The sequence below is a fragment of the Peromyscus eremicus genome, chromosome 4 (genome assembly GCF_949786415.1).
Source record: "Peromyscus eremicus chromosome 4, PerEre_H2_v1, whole genome shotgun sequence".
NCBI classification, from domain to species: Eukaryota; Metazoa; Chordata; class Mammalia; order Rodentia; family Cricetidae; genus Peromyscus; species Peromyscus eremicus.
The window spans coordinates 144,527,129-144,552,958 of record NC_081419.1 but is presented as its reverse complement, the minus strand read 5'-3'; the positions used below and the strand labels follow the sequence as shown (position 1 = coordinate 144,552,958).

The window sequence follows — 25,830 nt, the reverse complement described above, 5'->3', positions numbered from 1 at the left end:
TCTCACCTTTCAATAAATGATGGTGGTGTGATGCAAGACACAGAAGACAACAGGATTAAACCGGTGTGGCATGCCTGCCCTCCCGGACAGCAGTGCCTCCCAGAGGAGCGGTCAGTACTAACGAAGCAGCCACATGATTAAACAATAAAATTCACACTGTGATCACTGAGTCTTCTCTCTGCTCTTTACTGTAGATCTTAGGTGACCAACTGCGTGAGTTCCTGTCTTGACTTCCCCTAAGTAGACTATAGCCTGAAACACCTCCCCCCATGTTGCTCTTGGTCAGGTTATTTGTCACAGAAACAGAGATAAACCCAGGAGCCTACAATACCACATTCACAAGTACAATGAGTCCAGTCCAGGGTGAGATCTTTGCAATGTGGTCTCCAATGTGATCTTTGCATTGTAGGGGCTGCGCACGCCATCAAAGCCCTACAGCAAGAATGTCCCCCACAGGTTTGTTGATTGGCTTAAGTATCAGTCAGAGATGAACAAGCTAATTTCCTTGCTATAAAGTGTCAGAGGTCATATTTAAAGGAATAAGAAAAGTATTAAATCCCGTGTTGAACTGGGAGATATTTCCGTCTTCTGGTGAGCAGACCGGTACCCTACTTCACAGGATTTGTTTCTCAAGAGGAATGAGTAAGATCTAAATGAAGTCTGGCTTTCCTGCCCTCCCCTAGGGTCCTGGAGCAGTGGTCCCTACTAAGAGTGTTCAGAAGCATCTGGGGACATGTTCAAGCACTGTAGGCTGGAGGAGGGCCCCACCCACTCCCGTTTTAGAATGACTGGAGAAAGTCCTGGAAATTTGCACTAGCAGTTCCCTAGTAATGCTGACCCATTAGTCTTAATCTCAGAGGGCTGTTTCTAGAACCTGGACTCTAGCCCTTGGCTACACTTCGCATGGGTGTCCCTTAAAAAGATGGGTTGCTGAGCTACTTTCTGGGACCCCAAGCCTCAGGACTGCTGTGGCTAGGGGCCCAAGAATACACACTTTGAATAAATTCCAGAGGATGCTGTGAGAGATGTAAACCTTTGACGATCAGGAATCCAGAAAGATGAAATATCCAGGACTGGGAGGCCTTGGTGGAGGTCCTCAACTTGGGAAGCAGCATGGTAGCATAATCAAGCCCCTCCTCTGAGCTGCCAGGCACTACCCCCCTCCCCCCCACTGCAGGCAATGTGCCCCGCTTACCTTGCAGATGGTACAGCTGTCCTGTGCTGTGCTGCCTCGTGATGTGCTGCCAGTAGGCACTGCGGGGCAGGGGCACCACGGTGTTCAGTGAGGCGGCCCGCTCACTCATCTTCATCTGCAGCTGGGATGGAAGAGAAAAGAGAGGTGAGTCAGCAAGGCAGAGCCTCAGAGACCTGAGCGAGGGAGAGAGAGACACATGACAGACAGAGTATCGGAACCATAAAACCAGCTGTCCACACACCGAGGATCCATTCGTGGCGGTGGGCGGACTCTGGCTCTGCCCGATTAGCAACTCCGTACTTCATCCTGTTGGCAGCACCAGCTTCTCTTTGGGGGTCACAGTCCCACTCAGTTCAGTTTGACCCCTCTAATCCTCCACGGGTGACCTTATCACCCATTCTGGGGTTAAATGGGTCACCCATGCCAGGCAGCCAAAATGGCATAGTCCTCTAGGCTCCTATTAAAATTCACATGGAACAGCCAATAGACGTGTGCTAAGGATTTGTGGCAACCGTTTTAGTTGCTTGATCCTCTAGGTGGAGGATAATTCCTGACACATAGTAGGTACACAAGACATAGTTGCAGAAGGAAGGCACCTTCCCGTGGAGGATGGGAGAACAAAGAAAGGTGACGGTAAGCAGATGGCAGAGAGAGGAGGACGGCCAAGAAAAAGAGTGAGAGCTGGACAAACGTCACTGGGTCCCAGAGGCCAGCCCCAGACTTCCCGACCTGTAGTGGGTAGCCATTCCAGCTTTGTTCTGGAAGTTCCAACCCCCATTGAGACTTCGGCAACTGTCACGCCTACAAGGCGGGGCCAAGGGAGGCGCCTGGGGACCCGAGATCCGGATCGGCGAACGCTCTCTTGGTTCCAGGACGCTGGATGGTGGAGGTAGACAGAGGAGAGCTCCAGAGAACACCGCTGGACTGTGATACACCTTCCCCAGACCCCGCGACCTACCTGTCCCTTAATTTGTAAGTTACGCCATTAAATAAATCTCCTTTTAACTACGTGGAGTGGCCTAAATAATTTCACCAATATCTGGCGCTCACGTGGGGCAAATCCCAAAAGCCTGGGTGGCTCCTGCCCTCAGCCTCCTCCCCGGCTAGCGGGTACCTAAACCCGCCTGCAAAGTTCCATATAACCAGGGAACACCTACACGGTTCCATTCCCGAAAAAGGGAGCAGCTAGTCCAGTCTCAGCTCCCTAGCTTAACCCCGAGACCAGCGAAAGAGGCACTCCCCAGCTTCCTGAGTGCACGCACGCCAGCTGTGGCTCGGCTCAGCCATCTTGACTCCAGCGAGCTGCAGTCAGCCAAGATCACCAGCAGGCCCTGCTTTGGAGCTGTACCATCGCCACCTGCTGGCTGAAAAGTGCTACTACACCCCCCAAAACCACGAAAGGTAAGTAAAAGTACCTAATAATTTTACACCTTAAAATTGACTGACAAATTTTGAGTAATTCTGGTAATATGGCTGACAACATTACCTCACAAGAATTTGAAAACCTTTTTGCCTGTATGATGAATAACATCTTCCTGGAAATATACGGCATATCTGGCCTGTACCATTTTGGCATTCATCGTAATAATTCACACAGTGTTCAAACACTGGTTTAAAAACAAGAACAAAGATGAGTTATTATTGGGACTGATACAGGCTTTAAGCGAGAGCAATGACGGCTTACAGAAAAAGATTCTATCTCTGGAATCTGCTTTAATGGATAGCAATGAGACCTTAGAGAAAAAGATTCTCTCTCTGGAATCTGCTAACCAGGATTTACAGGCTTTCAAAACTAACAATGATGGCTTACAGAAAAAGATTCTATCTCTGGAATCTGCTTTAGTGGATAGCAATGAGACCTTAGAGAAAAAGATTCTTTCTCTGGAATCTGCTAATCAGGATTTACAAAACAGGCTTGTACCAAAAATTGATCTTATTGATAATAAATGTGAATATTTAATGGACAGAACACTAACTCTCCAGACACTATATAAGGAAGAAAGATTATCATTAATTGATAAGATAAGGTCCATGGAATCATGTGTTTCTGAGGAACATAAAAACTTCTATGATTCCATGAGAAATCTGGAGTCCCTTGCCAGAGAGGAGGTTCACTCCCTAGAACAGACCCTAGGTGCTCGTTTGCAGGCCTTAGAAGAAACTCTCAGTAAACATGACAAGGGACCTAATAAGCAGAAGGGCAAGACCATAGAGGTTGTAACATCTCCAAATGGCTCTCACACAATGGCTTATCCTGTTATCATCCATGAGAAGCCAGCGGATGACACACACCCCGAGCCATATAATACATATACATTACAACCAATTTCAACAAGGGACTTTAAAAATATAAAGGAAGCAGTAGTTACGTATGGGATACACTCCACATACGTAAAACAATTGTTAAATTCATGGTCTACCTCACATAGAATCATCCCAGATGACTGGCATCAGTTGATTTCAGCTGTTCTAGAATATAGTCAGCAGCTACAGTGGAAAAGCTGGTTGAGAGAAGAGGCAAAAAATTTAGAACAACAAGGTAAACTCAGAGGTTTTGTGATCTCCCAAGATCAAATACTTGGTGAGGGATGTTTTGCTGACAGGAATGTACAAGCCATTTATGATGAACATACAATATCCCTATGCCGTACAGCAGCTCTAAATGCTTGGGAAAAAATTCCAGAACCTGGAAAACCAACTGAGGTATACACAAAGATATTTCAGGGACCGCACGAACCCTTCACTGATTTTTTACAAAGACTGAACACAGCTATAACAAGAGCTGTATCAGATAAAGAATTAAGAAAAGTATTAACTGAGTCCTTGGCATTCGACAATGCTAATGCAGAATGCAGACGAATACTTACACCATTAAAGATCAGATCAGCTCCTTTGGAAGAATGGATTCAGTATACTAATGGTGTTGAGTCTCGTAACTACAGTAATGAGGCTTGGATAGGAGAGACAAATTCCAGAGGTGAAAGAAGGCCCCGTGTTACCAAATGTTTTAAATGTGGTACACCAGGTCATATAAGTAAAAACTGTACATGGGGTACTTCTAGGAGTAATACTCCTTTTAGGAATAGCCTAAACAGGAGACCCCAACCACCTCCCGGATTATGTAGAAGGTGTGGCAAAGGCCGACATTGGACCAGTGAGTGCAGATCAAAAATAGATATACGAGGTAACCCTTTACTGGCGGGAAACGCCTCAGGGGGCCTCTTGCAGGCCCCCAAATCAAATGTAGTACGAACATTCCCAGCCACTGTGGAAGAAATTCCTCTCCAGGACAACTGAATAAATCACTGCCTAATGTAAAAACCGATACTGCAATGGATGATAAAACAGCTCTGATGGATGGATCACAGTTTACAAAGAACACTATAAAACAAATATTTTGGCAGACTTCCATAAATGGTCAAAGACCAAAGCTTAGAATTCGAATTAATGGCCTGGTTATGGAGGGACTGGTAGACACAGGTGCAGATGTGACTATAATTACACCAAAATCATGGCATCCGAATTGGCCTCTTCAAGAGGTAGATGTCCAACTTTTAGGGATTGGCACCCTATCTCAGATAAAACAGAGTTCGAGATGGGTTGAATGCATAGGGCCAGAAGGACAGAGAGGAAGACTGAAGCCATATGTAGCAAATGTAGCAGTAAATCTTTGGGGCCGAGATCTGTTACAACAGTGGAATACCCAGATTAAAATTCCTACACTTTCAGAAAAAGAATACAGACCAATGCATGTTTCTAGGAATAATATCATCGCATGCTATAAAAATCAGGCACCAACCATTCAGGCTGTTCACAAACAGAGCACAACTGCTGTTGAACTCTCAGAAGTACCAACTGCCTTACCTTTAAAATGGCTAACTAATAAACCTGTCTGGGTTGGACAATGGCCTTTGACAAAAGAGAAGCTACAAGCTTTAGAACAGCTGGTTCAAGAGCAGTTAAATGCTCAACACATTGAAGAATCTACCAGCCCTTGGAATTCTCCTGTATTTGTTATTAAAAAAAAGTCTGGTAATTGGAGAATGCTGACAGATCTGAGAGCTATTAATAAAGTAATTCAGCCAATGGGCTCCCTACAGACTGGGATGCCCTTGCCCTCTCTGCTACCTAAAGAATGGCCTATAATAGTTATTGACTTAAAAGACTGTTTCTTTACCATACCCTTACAAGAAAATGATAGAGAAAAATTTGCCTTCACAGTACCTAATTATAACAATTCTCAGCCAGTCAAGAGATATCAATGGAAGGTCCTCCCACAGGGAATGTTAAACAGCCCTACTTTGTGCCAATACTTTGTGCAGAAACCATTGGAGATAATTCGTGTAAAGTTTCCACAATCCATAATTTATCACTATATGGATGATATCCTATTAGCTGATCCAAAGTTAGATACATTAGAAAGCATGTTTGAAGAAGTAAAAAAAGTTTTGCCTCACTGGGGACTGCAACTTGCTCCTGAAAAAATACAAAGAGGAGATTCTATTAACTACTTAGGATATAAGATAGAGCTACAAAAAATTAGACCCCAAAAGGTACAGCTAAGGAGAGATCGATTGAAGACTCTTAATGATTTTCAAAAGTTATTAGGAAGCATTTCCAACTTACTGGGTATCATGGGAATACCCAAAGATGGACTACAAAATTTGGCTAATACTCTAGAAGGGGACAAAGAATTAAATAGTCCAAGAGAATTATCAGCCGAAGCTGAGAAGGAATTGGCTCTAGTAGAAAAGACAATTCGAGAAGCACATGTGGATCGTGTGGATCCAGAACTTAAATGCATTCTTGTCATATTCCCCTCCAGACATTCCCCAACAGGTATTTTGATGCAGAGGGAAGATATTATATTGGAATGGATATTCCTACCATGTAAACCAAATAAGAAATTAAAGACTTATATAGAAAAGATCTCTGATTTGATTCAAAAAGGTAAACTAAGACTTCGCCAGTTGACAGGAATGGACCCAGCAGAAATTGTAATACCTTTAACTAATGAAGAAATTTCATCACTATGGAAAGATAATGAATACTGGCAGAGAGCCTGCAGTAACTTTTTGGGAGAGATTAACAACCACTATCCCAAAAGCAAGAGAATAGAATTTATAAAGAAAACCGAATGGGTCCTTCCTCACATTGTACGACAAAAGCCAATTTCTGGAGTCCTCACATTCTATACTGATGCAAATAAATCAGGGAAAGCAGGATATAAATCAGGAGACTTAAGTAAAGTGGTACAAAGTCCATACAGCTCTGTACAAAAGGCAGAACTGTATGCCATTCTTATGGTACTGATGGACTTCACAGAACCCCTCAATATAGTCACTGACTCTCAATATGCAGAGAGAGTTGTTTTACATATTGAAACTGCTGAATTTATTCCTGATAATACAGAATTAACTTCATTATTCATACAATTGCAGGAAATCATCAGAAAAAGGGAACATCCTATATATATAACACATATCAGATCCCATACAGGTCTGCCAGGACCTCTAGCACAAGGTAATGATGAGATTGATCAGTTACTAATAGGTAATGTGCTAGAAGCTTCAGAATTTCATAAGAAATACCACACAAATAGCAAAGGTTTGAAGAAGGATTTCTCCATCACCTGGCAACAGGCTAAGGATATTGTGAAAAAATGTCCTACTTGTTCCATCTATAACCAACTTCCATTACCTGCAGGGAGCAATCCAAAAGGTATACAAAGAAATGAAATTTGGCAGATGGATGTGTTTCATTTTGCAGAATTTGGAAGATTAAAGTATGTACATCATACCATTGACACCTATTCAGGATTTCAATGGGCAACTCCTATGAGTTCTGAAAAGGCTGATTCTGTGATTACACACCTATTAGAAGTTATGGCCATCATGGGGATACCTGTACAAATTAAGACAGACAATGCTCCAGCATATGTCTCCAATAAAATGAGACAATTCTTTGCTTATTACAATATAAAGCATGTTACAGGTATACCACACAATCCCACAGGCCAAGCAGTCATAGAAAGATCCAATCGAACTTTAAAGGATATGCTAAATAAACAGCAACAGGTAACAATGACTCCTAGAAATAGATTGCATAGTGCTTTATTAACCTTGAATTTTCTCAATGCTGATGAGAAAGGAACAACAGCTGCAGAGAGACATTGGATGACAGACAAAACTCCCGAGCTAAACCAACCGGTTTATTTCAAGGATGTGCTGACCTCAGAATGGAAACCTGGATATGTTCTACGTTGGGGAAGGGGTTTTGCCTTTGTTTCTGCAGGAGAAGAAAAGCTATGGATACCAACAAAATTAATAAAAATTCGATTTGAACAGGAAAAACCCCTTGATGAGGTGAAGTAAAAGATCATCCACCAATGTGACATCTCTACAAGTTGTAAGAAAAATTTAACAATCAAGGTTGGGGTAGGGTTCTGTTTTTGTCTTTCCAGGATAATGGAAATACCCATCTTCCAAAAATCATAAGGCCTTGGATATCTGGATGTTTACAGCAGAAAGAAAGAATCTATTGGTACCAATCTACACACGGTAAAATCTCACTGTCTAACATCTATCTCTCTATTAATATAGAAAAGTTGTGGTCCCAATTCAATTATAAGCCAAGCTGGCTTTGGAGATGGAATTGGCTCACTCCTTCTCTAAACCCAAGCACATTGCTAAAAGAAAAGTTTGAGAGATTCTTCAGTACCATATCAGAAGAGCCCTCTGGTGTGGGACAGAAGGAAACCAATAAAAAGGGACCATTGTCTTCTAGATTCTAATTCTCTCCATGCTTACTCTTGATTTCTCAGAATCCTTTCTTACATGCTATGTCCTCTTTAAATCCAAATCTTCCATTTTGATAACAAATAAGTTTTTCTAATAGCAATCTCAGAAATCTCCAGAAGGAAGATGGGGCCCCAACAACAACTCTACCCAATCCAGAATGATGCCATGGTAATCATCATCATACTACACTTCTTACCAGAATTTCAGACAATCTTACCCATTACTCTAAGACTTGCTGCAGAACCTACAGTTAGTCTAACTGAAATTTAACTATCTGCGCTTTCTCACAGTACCCAACAGAGATAACATCACCCCCTAAACAGCAGGAAGCAATTCTAAGAAAACGACGCCCCTTCTCCCTTAGGTTTCATAATTCTCAGGGTTATGGATGATGGTTACAGGGTTGGGGGTAGAAGGAAATATTAAACTCAGTACTCCCAAAAAAAAAAAAAAAAAGGAAAAGAAGAAATGGAATGGATACGTATAAGACATTATGGTAGATTATTGTGTATACTAGTAAACAAATTTAGTAAAATAGCAGCCTTAAATAATTTGCACTGTAATTTGCACTGTTATGGATTCTTATATGTTGATACAAATGTAAACTATTTTTATATTCCTGTTTAAGATAATTTGTATATTGATACAAATACAGAACTATACTTGGTATAATGTACATATATTTCTACTCTTATTTGAAATGTTTGTATATTGATACAAATGTAAATTTATATCTGTCATACTTTATGTATGTTCTACTTCTGTTTAGGATATTCGGTATATTGATATATATTTAAGATTATTGTCATATTGCATATCCCACTACATACTCCTACCTCTGTTATAAATATTGATATATATTTAAGATTATTGTCATATTGTATATCACACTATACACTCCTACCTCTGTTATAACATCTTGTGTATTGTCACAACTTTGAAGTCATCGTTCTTTACCATACACTTGCTTATAGACTGTCTACCTTGTTTACGTGAAGCCTTAGTCCTTAGGTTATTTCAGTAGATAAGACTTGTAGATTTATAGTCACCTATGCTTGTCATCTCTATAGTTACGTTAGTCAGGTTATACAGATTTACAGATACATAGGTCAGATGGACAGGTAATCTTCAAACACTTCATAGACCTAGAGAATATGGCATTTAAATAACTTAGAATTCTGTTGATGCGAGACACAATTGCTCCTGGCTGCACCAATTTGATCCCGAGAGAATGTTGGGCTTCTAGACATTTCCATTTGGAAGTTTGTCTTCTTGGCACAAAATAGCCTACTGGGCAAAGAACTGCCCTTGCCTCGACAGCTGACAGTACAAATGCAATGCTATCCTTTCTGGACAAGCGGGACACAAGGAAAGCGACCACTGTACTCTGCCAAGACAGGGTAAGATGGTCTTTCAGAATTCCTGCTTCTGAAAATGGTCTGTCAGATACTTTAGGCCTGTAGCCAATTTGAATGCACCAACAATGCTGAGAAACATTAGGTGATTGTCCAGGCTGCCAGCTGTCTCGGTCTACTCTCGCAAGATTCCCGAAAGTTGCTTGCATCCATCTACCATTTCTCAGGTACCATTATATTCCTTCTCAGGTCTTTGGTGGGATTGAAGACTAGCAGTTATAGTTACAACTTAGTAGATAGAACATATTAAGTATTAGATTCAGGTTCTTTAGGGTAGGACACCTTTTGGAATGATCTTTGTAACATGCCATTTATCTATGCTCTATACTTCTCTGGATTTTAATATGTGTTTCTTGCTTGATATTGTTTGCATTGGTTGTAGTTCCATCTTATCTAGGTCATTATCCCTCATTATTCCTGGACAATATTTGATAACCATTCCTTTGTATATAGTCTTGTATTAGGTTAGAACCTTCTTATTTAGACAAAAAGGGGGAGATGTAGTGGGTAGCCATTCCAGCTTTGTTCTGGAAGTTCCAACCCCCATTGAGACTTCGGCAACTGTCACGCCTACAAGGCGGGGCCAAGGGAGGCGCCTGGGGACCCAAGATCCGGATCGGCGAACGCTCTCTTGGTTCCAGGACGCTGGATGGTGGAGGTAGACAGAGGAGAGCTCCAGAGAACACCGCTGGACTGTGATACACCTTCCCCAGACCCCGCGACCTACCTATCCCTTAATTTGTAAGTTACGCCATTAAATAAATCTCCTTTTAACTACGTGGAGTGGCCTAAATAATTTCACCAATACCGACCACCTGAGCCGAGGGCTGCTTCTTGGCTCAAGCTGGTTTTAGTTGGATGACCCATTGCCAGTGTCAGAAAACAAAAGCAACCTGTCTGCTTGGCCAGGGCACCTTCACTCAACTGTCCACTGTTCTAGGTACTAAGGGAGCAAAAGACCAACCCAATACATGAGTCCAAGATCTCAAGAGGAGCAGAGCCTGCTCTGAATCTGCCACAGCAGGAGGCCGACCACACAGAAAGGAAATCAGAGAAAAGCAGCCAGGATCACATGCACAGGAAGAGGTGTGTGATGTGAAGCCATCCTTGCACACCATCCCACCTGAGTGCTGGTCCCTGGTATCCATGACACAGCTTTCTCATGCCAGAGCCCAAGTGACTGTTCTCAAACTTGACACCCTCGGTGCCTGAGCACTGGGCAATCCATTGTAGCTCTTTAAAATGGAGAAAGATTCATGAAGACATGGATTTGTGTAGGAGAGTTATCAGTGTATGCTTTGTGATCAGCAAAACCTGGAGGTGACTTAAACATCCCTCAGCCAAGGCCTGGGTAGTTGCTCATAGACACAAAAGGATACTTGATAAGAGTTCTACCTGAAGACAGAAGAATTAAGTAACAGAAAAGGAAATGGGTGTATATGTTGTGCCATGGAAGGAAGCACAGCAGACCACTAGGTGTCACATGAAAAGCAGTGGCATTAAGAACCTGCCCTGTGGAGCTGTGTGAGAATTTGATGAGAGGATACACGCTTACCCTTGCCTAGGAAAAACTAAGCATAGGAAAGAGGTAGAGATGATAGTGATGGTGATGATGATGGGAATATGGTGATGGTGGTGATGATGATGATGGTAATGATGATGATGATAATGATGGTGGTGATGATGGTGGTGGTGATGATGATGATGGTGATGATGATGATGATGATGTTGGTGGTGATGATGGTGGTGGTGATGATGATGGTAGTGGTGATGGTGGTGGTGATGACAATGATGTTGGTGATGATGGTGGTGGTGGTGATGGTAATGATGGTGGTGGTAGTGATGACGGCAACAGTAACAACAATGATGATGGTGATGAATAATGGCAGTGAAGACAGTGATAATAGTGAGGATGGTAATAATGACAGCAGTAGTCATAATGATGGTGATCATAAAGATGGTGGAAGTGATGGTGATTATGATGGTGGTGACAATGATGTCAGTGGTGATGATGATGGTGATGTTGATCTGCAATTTCTTTTAAAGAAAGGTACTCTCTGTATGTATGCCTTTAGCCTGAGTGGTTTCAAACATGTCTGCACATTTTTTCAATAAAACCAAATAATATTAAGTTTTACACCTAGCAGACCAAAATTCATTGCAGCTGATAATGCCCAACTTGGGAAAAAGATAATAAGCAATCACGCAAAGATAATTTAATTTATATACATTGCTTCACCATTGCTGGATTGAATTTCTGGTCCTTGTCATAACTGCGTAGTTACCAAAATATATCCCCACATGACATTAGAAAGCATAGGATTTCATGGGGCAGTTTTCCTTAAGAGTGGACTCTGAGATCAAAAGGTGAGAAGGATGAGCACTAAGCTTGCAGGAAGCTTCTGTGGCCTTTTTCAACCTCAAGAAAAGTTCCCCCAGAAAGAAAAGAGAAAGACAAATCAACTGTTGACCAGTGACATTCAACCAAATTTGCATGCCGCATGAGAGATGAAGGAAAAAGATGAATGTGGATGATGCCCTGGTGATTTGATTTTCTTAACATAGGATTATATTTAATACAATAAAGATTTTAATATAAAGGAAACCCTTGGGAAATAGCAGTCATTTCAAATTATTTGCTACATTACTGCAAATATGTTTGGATGGCCCGGCACGATCTGGCGGTATTTTTAGAAAGCTTATTTATTTAGTAACAAGAAGGAAGCGACACCAGTGTCATGTTTTCTAGAGAACAGCACAAAGCCTGGCTTCTTATTCCTCCCCTGGCCCTTCGGAAGAATATCCAATCCTATGAAATAATTGTTTTTTAAAAACTGCCCTTGGAGAAAAATGATAAGGAAAGACTTTCGTGTTGGACAGTGTAAAAATTACTGAATGGTCCTCTAAAGGGGAGAAGATTCTGGAAGTCACTTGGAGACCATTTGAGGGGAGAAGGCTCCCTGTTCCTTCATGCTTCTGCTAGTCACTGTAGCTCCCAGAGGCAGAGGTGTCGGTAACCATGTGTATGACTGACAGGAACATCAATTAGTGGCCATATCGGAGGATTTGCCTTTGGGTGGCTGCAGAGAATTGGAGCTTTCTCCTTTATAAAACACTTTCCATACTTCTGTATCATGTTTTTGACCATTTATCTAGTACTTGCACATTAGAAAATAAGAATCACCTCCAGTATTGCAAAACAATGGGAAATAAACAAACAAAACAATGGGAATTCCAGCTAGGACAGGACAATGGCATTCCTGGAAGACTTCCATTCACAAAAGCATGGAAGCATCAGGTTAGAGGAAGGCCACTCAAAAGCACATGCTTATGTATAGACAGAGTCACTCTCACACTGAGGCCCAGCTTGGGCAGTCTACTGTAGTAGGAATTGTTAGAAGGTCTTATTAATAAAAACAAACCTGGAGCCAGGTATTGGGGTGAATGCTGAATGATCAGAGAAGCAGAACAAGCCACAGCCACCTCACCTCGCCAATTCCTCAGCTGATCCTGTTTCCTCAGACTGGAAGCCTCTCAGTCCTCATCCAGAATAATCTCAGCTGAACTGCTGCTCAAAAGCCTAAAAGCTTAACTAGCCAAATGCTTAGCCAGCCAAATGCTTCTAGTTTCTGGTCCTCACGCCTTATATACCTTTCTGCTTTCTACCACCACTCCCTGGGATTAAAGGCTCACTTTCTGGCATTAAAGGCATGAGTCACCATGCTTGACTATATCCTTGAACACATGAATTTCTGCCTCTGGAATGCTAGGAATAAAGGTGTGAGTGCCACCATTTTCTAACCTTTGTATCTAGTGACTGTTCTGTCTCTGACCCCAGATAAGTTTATTAGGGTGCACAATATTTTGGGGAACACAATACCACTACAGTCTACAAAGGCTGGGCCAGGTTTACAAGAGGCTACAGAACATGTAGAAAAAAAATCTGCTTAGAAATGCCAGGTCTTGCCGGGCGGTGGTGGCACACACCTTTAATCCCAGCACTGGGGAGGCAGAGCCAGGGGGATCTCTGTGAGTTTGAGGCCAGCCTGGGCTACCAAGTGAGTTCCAGGAAAGGCACAAAGCTACACAGAGAAACCCTGTCTCGAAAAACCAAAAAAAAAAAAAAAAAAAAAAAAAAAAAAAAAAAAAAGAAATGTCAGGTCTTAGTTTCTTGTTGCCATGACACAAATTCTCTGACAAACACAGCTTAAGGGAGAAAGCATTGATTTTCACTCATAGTTCAAGGCATACTCCAAGAGTGCAGAGAAGTCAACTCAAGGACTTGCAGTGGCTGGTCACATCAAATCCACTGTGGGCAATCCACAGAGGGATGAGCTGCTGCAGCTTGGCTCACATTCCCCTTTTTATATTCTCCAGAATCCTTGCCCAAGTAATGGTGTCCCCACAGTGGCCAGGCTTCCCACCCCAATATAATAAAGATAACACTCCATAGAGATGACCAGAGGCCCAATACCCAGGTGATTTTAGAGTGTCAGATTGACACTAGCCACCACTGCTGGCATGAGGTGGTCCAGATGAGAAGGACAGCAGAAACAGTATTTCAAAAGGTGGGCACTGGTGGGTGGATGTCTACATGGGAAAGATTGCCTGCATGGGCACATTCCTCTCCAGGGTATCCCTGGCTCCCTTGCTCATGCCCCATCTGCCAAGAACTATTGTCTGAAACAGCCATCCAAGGCTTTTTCACAGCTGACTTCCCTTCTTTAGAGAAAAGTCCTGTGTAGATGTAACCAATCGTCTTATTAAATAAGAAACACAGAGCCGACTCAGAGAAAAAAGCCAAGAGGTCAGAGCTAAGAGCCTCACCCTTCCTGATTCAGCGATCCTCTTCAGCCAAGAGAGCTCTCCGAAAAGGACCTACTTCCTGTGTGTATGTCTTTATATAGTCTAGCTGTTCTGCCTTCTCATTGGTTGTAAACCCAAACACGTGACTGCCTCGTCACTGCCTGTATGTACCACCCTCCAGGTCCTTAAAGGCATGCGCCACCGCCACCACGCACTTGCTATGGCTCTAATAGCTCTGACCCCCAGGCAACTTTATTTATTAACATACAATTAAAATCACATTTCAGTACAAGTAAAATACCACCACAGTCCTGTGCAACGCTTCCCAGCCTCAACACTGTAATGGACCTTTCTCCATCTTATGAAGTGCACCTGAGCTCCGTGGGAAGGGAGACAAGGTATAAAAGAAAACGATATCCTACATGAATCATGCACTCACGCCCCATCTCTCCTAACACACATTTCCTGCTGTCTGCATGAGACAACAGCCACAAGGAAACAGCAAGCCTTCCATCCAACTCCAGTGTCAATTCAGTAAATAAATCATGAAGCATCCAAGTTGGAAGGACTCTCAAATTAACCAGCCAAGGAAGCAAGTGTCTCCAAGCAAACAGAGTGGCTTCTTGGAGGTGGCGTTCTCATCTTGCTTACACTCTTGTCTGTCTCATGCCTTGCCACGGCCTACACCTCAGTTCAGCCGCTCCCAACCATGACAGGATGCCATCGCTTGTGCTCCCAAGCCTGAGGGTCCTCTCCACTTCTCAGTTCCCTAATGCTCAGAGATGACAGCTCTCCTCTTCCCTCCTCAGGGTTAGGCCATTCTACCTCACCTCACAGTGCTGTTCTCATCCTGATCATCATTTCATCATTTTGCTAGCACCCTTCAGTTGGTCCACTGCCTAATGCAGACCACAAATACCCAGAAAATGGGGAGTATAGCTCTAATCTTAGGGTCTGTAGAACCCAGCTGGGGCCTTCAGGGGCTAATTAAATGTGTGACAGATGAAAGAATAAATGGATGTGCAAATAGATGAAACACGTAGCAAGGAAGAGTTTTCAAAACTGAATTCCAATCATCCAAGCAAGTGAGAAGGTACTGTTCCTGAACACTGGATTCATGAGGCACCACGGGGTTCAGGTTAAATGATAAGGGCTGTCACTGGCTGGGGTGGGGATGCCACACTAATGCCCCATTTGGTTTATTTCACCATTCAGGCGAGGTGCTATGTGTGTGTGCACAACCATTTAGGACAGGCTGGTAGAAGGTGACTTAAGCTTTGCCCATTTATTCAACAGTGTTAGCTCAAGATCCCATCAGGGAGGGAAGATAAAGTTTCTTAAAGTCAAGCATGGGCCAACCTTGTACACCCACATCCCAGCTTCCCTTTATGCCATAGGAAAGCATGCAGGGCTCTTTCTAGCTCAGCCTAAGAGAGTCCTGGTGCTGTGTAGTACCATGAAATACTCAAGGCAATCAACTGACCTGTACAATCCATGGGACTTTGACTGTACTAAAAGCGCCAAGCTGCCAGGAAGAATTCTTTGTTCTCCCAAGTCTCTTGGCCCAGGGTTGTAAGGGCAGTCAATAAATCATAAACAAATTAACAAAAATATCAGTAGAGGATGGAGAGGTGGCTCAGTGGTTAAGAGCACTGGCTGCTCTTGTAGAGGACCTAGGTTCAATTCCCAGCACAGACGTGCCAGCTGACAACTATCTGTAATGACAGTTCTAGGGGATATGGTGCCTATATATGGCCTCTATAGGCACTGCATGCACATGTTGAACAAACATATAGGCAGGCAAAATACCCATACACATGAAATAGAATAAAAACCTTTTAAAAAGCCAGATTGTCATTAAAAATGAAAACAGATTACATATGATCACATGTGTGAACTCAAAATAATTGCACTTGACGAAAGAAGTCACTACAAATAACATCATATTCATACATTTCCATTTATATGAAATTCTCAGGAGAGGTGAGTCCCTTGGGAAAGTAGATGTGGCTGATATGTAAAGGAGAAAGGGTTTCCTCAGGAGATAGTGAAAATGTTCTGGGATTAATTACAGTCTTACAGTTCTGAATACAAAGTCATGAACTACATAGCTTTAAGGGCTGTGTGCCTATGCTATGTATACAGAGTTGATAAAGCATGTTCCTACCTCAAGGAAGCTGCCACCAAAGTTACAAAATTAGTTAGTTGTACCTATGATACAAGTTGCTAAAAAAGCGTAAGACTGTGGGTTAGTGCTTAGCATCCAGGCAAGTGGTATCAAAGAAAGTAAGCCCAGACACATTCCAACCATTTGACATCATGACATGACCTTGTCATCTGCAAAGTTCAGACTTGAGAATAGCACACTTGAGTTACCCCATCCAAAAAAAAAAAAACCTGCAGAAATACAATCTCATAAAGTTTTATGGATGGTTACTGTATGCAACCCATAGGCTCTGGGTTTGCATTTTCTCTTGGAGACCTGAGTGGTCATTGGTCAAGGCATGAGAGGTTAGTGGTAATGCCTTAGCAAATCCATTAAGAATCCTCCTAATGCTTGCAGTCAGGGAGGGGCTGTCTGCCAAGGCCCCTCTTCTACTAAGAAAATCCTATCAGCCTCTTGGGAGAGAAAAATGTTCTAATGATCAGGCTATTTGGCACTCACATGACCGGGGAGGTATTGACAGCTGACCCCCAAACCCACCAACAGTTTTGGACTCTGGATTCTTCCTTCAGTCTTACTGACAGAACTTGATCTCTGTGCCTTTTGTGAATCTGAGCCCAGAAGTGAACAGCAGCAGGGGCCTTAGCTGTAATCCTGCCCCATACTGCCCTGATCCCGAATCCATTTACTTCTTCAGTACAGCTGTGTTTTGAGCTCTGTGGAGCAGCATGGCCAGATGAAATTCTTGCCTGCTGCAGTCAGTCTTGGGAAACACAGGTCATGTTGTAACCTAGGTCTGGACCTACTCAGATGCAAATGTGTGTCACCACCTTGGTGAATCCTTCTGACTCAAAGTCCTGAAATCATCCTTATACTAACTGACGTGCCCTGGCTTTGGCCAGAAGTAACTCAAGGAAGATTCTGGCAATGACCAATGCATGTGCAAACAACATTAATATTATCTTTGTCCATCCATTCAACCTTGTCCTGAAGGGATGGCCCTGGATGCTGTTTGACAGTAGGATTCAAACGAGTCAGGAGCCATAGCTATACTGTGCGTATTTTCCAACTAAGAGGCCCCCAAAGTTTATGTAATGCTTTTCCTTCTCTTTTTCTTTCTTTTACTCTTTCTTTCTTCCTTCCCTTAATCCCTACTTTCTTTTTTTGAGACAGGGTCTCATGTAGCTGATGCTGGCCTCAAACTCACTATGTAGTCAAGGATGACCTTGCATTCCTGATCCTTCTGCCTCTGCCTCCTAAGTGCTGAGCTTACAGGCCTGTGCCACCATGCCTGGCATATATAGTGCTGGAGATCAAGTCCATGGCTTCCTTCATTTTCAGTGGCTGCTCTACCAACTGAGCTACATCCTCAGCCAAGCCTCCTCAATTCTGATTACATTCTCAATTGTGTGTATGTGTGTTCATGTGTGTACATGTAAGCATGCATATGTACATGTGTATCTGTATGCATGTGTATACATGTGTGTATGTGTGTACATGTGTGTGCATGCATGCATGTGTATGTGCGTGACTATATACATGCGTGTATGTATGTGTGTATCCTTATAACAAATTTTCAGGATGTTTTAAACATAAACTATGGCAAAGTTGAATCAGATGAGACAACAGTCTGAGAGAGAGAGACAGAGACAGAGAGACAGACAGACAGAGAGAAAAAGGAAGAGAGGGAGGAGGAAAAAGGGGGAGAGTGAGGGGGAGGAAGAAAGAGAAGAACAACTCTCAGTTATCCCCTTTTCTTCTTCTATCCATACTTGGCTGTCCCTTGGCACCCCCTGTCCTGGCCATTGGCATCTCATTTCCATCCACTTTCCTATCCAGGACACAATGAAATTCTTTCCCATTTCTCCCTCTGACTCCGTCCTCCATGCCCTGGTAAGATCTGTTGTCAAACTGACACTCCCAGGGAGGGGGAACTCAGTTGAGAAATTGCCTCCACCAAATTAGCCTGTAGTGCATTTTTGGATTGCTGATTGACACAGGAGGGCCCAGCCTACTGTGGGTGTTGCAATCCCTAGGCAGGTGGCTTGAGCTGTATAAGTAAGGTACCTGAATATGAGCCAGAGACAAACCCATAAACCATGTTCCTTCATGGCCGCTCCTTCAATCTCTGCCTCCAGGTTCCTACCCCGCGTTTCCCTCAATGGTGGATTATAACCTGTAAGCCAAATAAACCCCTTCTTCCCCTAAGTTACTTTTGGTCAGTGTTCAACCACAGCAACGGACAACTACATGCTAAATAAATAGAGTGGAGTAGATAGGATAAAGCATTTCTGAAGCTCTTGGTGTACCTACAGAACAGTTACAGAACTGGAAGTGAGTGAAAGACATTGCAGCATGCTTGGATTCCACTCCCACCCCAAGAGGTCTTTATACACTCAAAGACAACTCAGTCTTTGGATCTGAAAATATTTTTCCTGGCAGCAAGAAGAGGAAAGTATCCCAATATTTGTGATATTTGTGGCCTGTTCCTAAGACTTGTAATATATTGTGCTCTCTCACACAATTGATATATTTCTGTCATGTTTAGGAAGTACAGGAATATATCTAAGATAGATTTTAAATCAGTTTCAAGCAAACAACAAAAAGAGACAAATAAAGCCTGTGAACATACTGGTTTATTATTGTCTATCTTTTTTTTTTTTTTTTTTTTTCGAGACAGGGTTTCTCTGTGTAGCTTTGCGCCTTTCCTGGAACTCACTTGGTAGCCCAGGCTGGCCTCGAACTCACAGAAATCCGCCTGGCTCTGCCTCCCGAGTGCTGGGATTAAAGGTGTGCGCCACCACCGCCCAGTGTCTATCTTTTTTTTTTTTAAGGTGCATATATAGGAGCTAAAGAGATAGCTCAGTGGTTAAGAGCACTGGCTGCTCTTCCAGAGGATCTGCATTCAATTCCCAGCATCCACATGGCAACTCATAACTGACTCTAGTCACAGGGGCTTTGATGCCCTCTTCTGGCCTCCCCTGGTACTGCACACACATGGTGCACAGACATATATTCAGGCAAACACATACATATAAAGTTCCATTTCTAGCACCCACAGTTGAGCAGCCAACAACTGCCTAACTCCAGCTCCAGTGGATCCAACACCTTCTTCTGGCCTCCCCTGTCATCTGCAAGTGCTGGTGCATACCCACACACACACAGACACACATGCATACATATGGTTAAAAATAAAACAAAATGTGCATGCATAGTGAATATGTGGTACAAACTAGATGATAAATAGGTGCAATTAAAACACTCTCCCTTCCCATGTCATTCAGCTTAAGCTTGTCCTGACATTTTGAACACTACTGCATTCTATGCTCACACCACAGCCCATACCTTGCATAGAACTGCTGTTTTCTAGCCATTTTTATTTAGCAGATGAGACACTGGATTTTCAGGTGACCCACTCTTCTCTCCAACACCCCTTTTCTTGCTGAAAATTTCTCCCAACTTTCATTCAGAAAGCTGATATAGAGATGGCTATTCCAATGACCAACTTTCAAATGGGTTTTAAACTTGAATTTTAATCTGCACATTAAAACGGTTTTCGAGTGACTCAAAAGTTACTTTTAAATGTTGCTGCTATTTCACAAAAGCAGTGAGTTAGTGATTTCATTTTTGTTCTTAAAGAACTCACTTCCAGGTTATTGTGTAACAGACTGATCTGTAATCACCAACAAGAACAGGGGTGAGTCTTTGGGAAATTATAGGAAATGAATTTAAAGGCAAGGAGTAGCAATTTTCTACCTACGATATGAGTGACAGTTTGTCACTGGGATAAATTTAAATACCATATAGCCACACTCTGTGCTTCCTAAATATGTGTTCATAACTACAATCTTTCCTTAAAAGAAAAATAATACATTTATATATATATATATATATATATATATATATATATATATATATATATATATATGGTTAGTCCCTGGCAATGGCATCAGACATCTCTTCCAGGGGTCTTAGAAACTGGGAATGTAACCCCTGTAGGTACATGGACATTCTCATATTTGTGGGATGAATTAATTTATTAAGAAACATAAGGCTGCCGGGCAGTGGTGGTGCATGCCTTTAATCCCAGCACTCGGGAGGCAGAGCCAGGAGGATCTCTGTGAGTTCGAGGCCAGCCTGGGCTACAGAGTGAGTTCCAGGAAAAGCACAAAGCTACACAGAGAAACCCTGTCTTAAAAAAAAAAAAACTAAGGCCAATGGGTATGTGAGATAACAAAGCATGGGAGAGACACAAGGAGGTAAACTGGAGGGGAGCATTCTTTGGCACTATTCATATTTTACACCATGTTCAAACTGAAATGAATGTATCTTGGAATAAATTCCACCCTTACTTACATGTATACCATCCACTTCACTGACTGAAAGGACTTGGTAACAACTCAGGGCTGGGTGGGTCTGTCTCCCTCCCAGGAACGTGATGGTGAGGTGGTTAGTCATGCTCCCAGGAAAGGACTTAAAAGGACAAAAACGCCTTTGCATTCCACATAGTGTGGTGGTGTAACAACTTCCCATCCATCCCGTCTGCAGTCCCAGCCCACCACTCTCCTCCAAAGAACATTAGCATAAAACCAGAAGTTAAAAAGCTTCTAGAAAGGGCTCTCAGGGAATCCAAACATACTCTCAAGCCTAACCTGGAAGCAGAGCATCACTTATCTCATGAACGGGGAGTGGGTTTTGAACCGGATCTTAAATATCAGGTTTACATCTACAGAATCCAGACCAAATGGTCAACCCTAAATAAGACCAAGAGCCTTACACAAGGGGTTTTCTTTAAAGAGCATTGAAAACCAGGTGTCTGTCCTTGTAGCATGCCTGACAAATCTGCATTTCCGATGTTTGTCAAATGCCCCAGCAGATTCTCACTAATGCATGTCATAGGCTCTCACTAATACATCTCATAGAGTTTGGTCTGGCATTATGGATTGAGATAAATATGCCTGCTGCTTTCTTCCAGGCTCTTTTCCCTCCAAGAGGCAGGTTCATTCAATCAATACAAACTATTTAAAATGCTAATCGCTGGCCTAAGTGACAGCAGCCAATTCTCTGGAACCCAGCAGACACAGATAATGCTAAACAATTTTCCTGTGATCTTTGTGTAGCAACCACATGGTGGTTGAGACTGGGGCGTTGTAGGGGGGTGGAGGGTGTCAGAGACCAGCATGGCAGCTCTTAGGTGCTCTCTCCTCCCTCAGCTGGCCTAAGGCATTAGCAGAATCCTAGTGCTTTCCAATGAGAAAACTCACAACCTGCTCTTGATTCCCTAAACACACAAAACATCATAAACATCCACGGTCAGTGTGCTGGTAAAGGCTGGCTTGCATCATTGTATTTAGCCAAGAAGGAAATTGTACTGAAGTTGACATTCTGCTCCCTGCTCAATGATGTGTGCACAGAAGGAATCCCATGCCTTACTGTGGGATTTTATCCCTGTAAAGTGTATTAAAGCACGAAGCCCAGGCTCTCGGTAGCTCCCGTTCAGCTCTTCATATTTGAGACAATCACTGTTCTTGAGAGCACACTTCATGTTCTTCCTCTCATTCTGGACCAAGAAGTCAGGTCCTCGGACTCACCACTCACTGTGGAGTCCAGTTCTCAACATGTGCTTCCTGAACTGGGGACCTCTAGAAATGGAGATTCCAAGGCTACCATGAATATACCTGCTAGGAGACAGGAAGTTGTGTACAGCAATTGCCTCCTCACATCTGCTAAGTCACAGTGAGCAGGACACAGCAACTTCCTGCTGACCAACCCTGTGCTGACCTCTGACAAACACCAGTAGCTGAGACCCACAGCACCTTCCTGTTCCTCGGCCTCATGAGCACTAACAGTTTCCCACACCACAGCATATGGACATTCATGCTCCTTCTCTGCTAAACTTGGAGAAGTCTCCCCAAAATCGTCCTGCAGCTCAGGTGACAGTGATTGCAAACCCAAGGCTCTGTGTCTCTTTCCTCACTCTCTACTTAGGAGTCATGAGCCATTGTGCCTCAGCTGCCTCCTCTAGGAAATGGAACTGATATCACCAAGAAGATGCAAAGTGCCACTTGTGGTAGGCACGCACCTTTAACAGTTGCCCTTGGGAAGCTGAGGCAGGATTTCAGGTTTGAAGCCATCCTGAGCTTCCTAGCAAAAGCCCATCTCAAACACCAAGTAAAACTTCTACTTCATTAGATAGATATATCGCCAGACTGCCTTCTAAATACCTATACTTCTATCCATAGATTGGATCTATTCCCAATTTTGGTCACAGGTGCTTCTTTTTGCAGTGGGAAGCCATCAGTGAAGAGATTCATAACTAGTCAAAGGGCTGAGAATAAGTAATTGGTGAGTGTTCAGCTCCAAATGGGACAACTTTATCAACCTCTCTAAGGTCCAAAAAACACTGTGGAAGAGGGAGTGGAAAGAATGTGAGAGCTGGGGGATCAGAAAGTACCACAGAATGCTGTCTTCCGGGCATGGTGTGGCCATCGAACTCAAGAAGTCACAGCAGCTGTGGTTTCCTGCACAGGATTAAGCCAGTCAGCATGCCAGCATGGATGTGACTTGTGCTCATGCGGTTCCATCCCTATCTGAGGAACCGTTGGCAGCTGATGGCTATGGGGGAGGGAAAGCAGTCTTTGAGGCCACTGTAAGGTAGCTGGTCCCACACCCATACACATGACGGTAGCTTTATAGGCAGAGATAGGTTGAAGGCATTAATTAATGCAAAAACTACTCCATCGGCATGATGGATAAATTTGTATCATCTAGACCTGGAATATCACTTAGACGCTAATGTTGACAAATGGGACAGACAGCAAATGGGTTTTGGACAATACAGTCCTGAGTCACAGCTACACAACTCTACTGTTTCTGTGTGAAACAGCTGCAATGGGATATAAATGAATGGGGGCAGAGCCGTGCTGCAATAAAACTTTATTTATAAATATCCTCACAGTCCATACTTTCACCCTGAGCCACAGGAGGTCACCTGAATTTGAACTCTACTGTGTGATTTGTAACTATCTCCACTGGCTACTCCTTGTTAAGTGAGAAAATCTGCAGCCAACTTCCAAACATGTCACACGATGGTGACTTCGTGAAGCTGACAGTGACCCCTGAGAACCCATCCCTGTGTGTGTCTATGGGCATGTAGATAGAGATTTCTGTATAACGTGGGACTGAGTGGGTGCACATGAGAACGGTACACGTGGGTTCTTCCTCTCCTTCCATTCTTTCATGTGGGACTGCGGTTAACCTAGGGTCCCATGCATTCTATGCACCTGCTCTGCTACTGAGCTACAGCCCCAGCTCCTTTGACCTTTGGTCTTTAATTTTGTGCCAGGCTCTTACCATATCACCTTAGTTGGATTTGAACTCACTCTGTAACCCATCCAGTCCTTGAAGGTGTAATCCTTTTGTCCTAGTTTTCCAACAAGTTGGGACTACAATCCTGTGCCAACAAGTCTGGCTATATGTGTGTTCCTTAACAAGCTTTAGGAGTTTCTAATCAAGAATGAGTGTGGAAAATGAGGTCCATACAAATAATGGGAAGAAAGAAATGCAGAACTGAGCATGTATACAATCATAATTTTGCAGTTAGTTAAATTTTACATGCATGTGTTTATGTAAAATAAGCTAAATGGGATGTTAAAGTCAATCCCTAGCTCCAAGGATAGTTGTGAAAATGGAGAGAAATGCAGAGTCACAGCAAAGAACCAGCTGGAACTGCTTGCTTCGGCTCTAATTACCACTCTGTCCAATTCAGCTGTCCAGCTCAGTGTTCTGTTCACAGCTCCCTCCTGCCAGCCCTGTCTCTATGCATGGAGTCTGCACTCTGAGATCTACAGTCCATCCACCCACTCATTGCATGGATTTCTATACTCCAAGCAGGTACTGCACTAGGACTGGAAGCTGGACTTTCAATAAAAGACCATTTCTCTGCTCCTCTGTGTCTGAGAGGCAGTTGCAAGCCCAGCTTTGGCCGTGCCACAATCTATTTCCACAATGGCACTGCTTTCTCCACAAAGGAGAGCATGTTCTCTTCTGAGCACCACTCTCCATCTTGAGCATGCTTTTAAACCTAGTGCCTTTGGGATTCCAGGCACATAGTAGGCACTTAATACAAAAGGAGTGGATGCTGAGTGCTTGATGAATGAACTGACCAAATATGAATAACCTGAAGAGAAGTACTCTATCACTGCTTTCCTACCACATCCAGTCTTAGGTGGTGCTGGGGATTGAGTTCAGGACTTTCTATACACTGGGTAAGCATTCTACCACTGAGCTATATTCCCAGCCCCCCATACCCTACCATCTATCCCTTCATCTGATATTCAATATGAACAGCTTAAGGTACTTTTTGATTTAATAGAATTTGGATAGCACTACTCTGTAGTGATATCGTGTTCCCCAATACATTGTGCACCCTAATAAACTAATCTGGGGTCAGAGAACAGAAGAGCCGCTAGATAGACACAGAGGCCAGAAAGTGGTGGTACACATGCCTTTAATCCTAGCATTCTGGAGGCAGAGGTCCATCCGGATCTCTGTGAGCTCAAAGCCACACTGGAAACAGCCAGGCATGATGACACATGCCTTTAATCCCAGGAAGTGATGGCAGAAAGCAGAAAGGTATTTAAGGCGTGAGGACCAGGAACTAGAGTCCGTTAAGCTTTTAGGCTTTTAGCAGCAGCAGTTCAGCTGAGATCCAGTCAGATGAGGACTCAGAGGTTTCCACTTTGAGGAAACAAGATCAGCTGAGGAACTGGCGAGGTGAAGTTAGCTGTGGCTTGTTCTGCTTCTCTGATCTTTCAGCATTCACCTCAATACCTGGCTCCAGGTTTGTTTTTATTAATAAGACCTTTTAAGATTTATCTACACTACTCAGAGAATCATCGCACTCAGCCAGGTACATCCTGATATCACACTGCACCTGTTATGTTTCTCATCATTGTGACAATCTCAGTGGGTCTGTCTATCATGGCAGGGAGGCATGGTGGCAGACGTGGCTGATCCATGGCGGGAAAACCATATGGTAGACCACCTCGCATGGTGGCAGACGTGGCTGATCCATGGCAGGAAAACCATATGGTAGACCACCTCGCATGGTGGGTGGACCAGAGAGCCGAGAGTAAGATCGGAAACAAGACCGAGCTACTACCCTCAAAGGTTCCAGGCCCAGTGAGATCACCTTCACTGTGCAGGCTCAGTCCCCTAAAGGTTTCACAACCTCCCAAGCAGGGCCTTCAGCTGGGACCAAATGATCAAATATATGAGCCTCGGGGGGACATTTCACATCAAAGCACAACACCTATTTTATAGAGGGGGAGGCAAATATAAGGGAATAACTTGTTTAAAGATGTCACAATGGGTAGATGAAGGTGCAGTCAGGAGTCTGACTCCAGAGTTACAATTCATGACAATATCTTGTCCATCCTTTGTTGTTAG

General features: G+C 43.3%; 1 protein-coding gene across 2 annotated transcripts in view; it reads right to left on the bottom strand.

Moving 5' to 3' along the window:
- The window catches only part of Dok5 (docking protein 5), a 169,665-nt gene that overhangs the window by 5,143 nt on the left and 138,692 nt on the right, over positions 1 to 25,830 (bottom strand). Inside the window, exon 7 of one of the 2 annotated variants that reach the window (XM_059259781.1) lies at positions 1,196 to 1,316. In XM_059259781.1, the coding sequence (XP_059115764.1) occupies positions 1,196 to 1,316 (121 nt within the window). The remainder of the gene's footprint in view (positions 1 to 1,195; positions 1,317 to 25,830) is intronic. The other variant, XM_059259783.1, reaches the window with a different exon arrangement.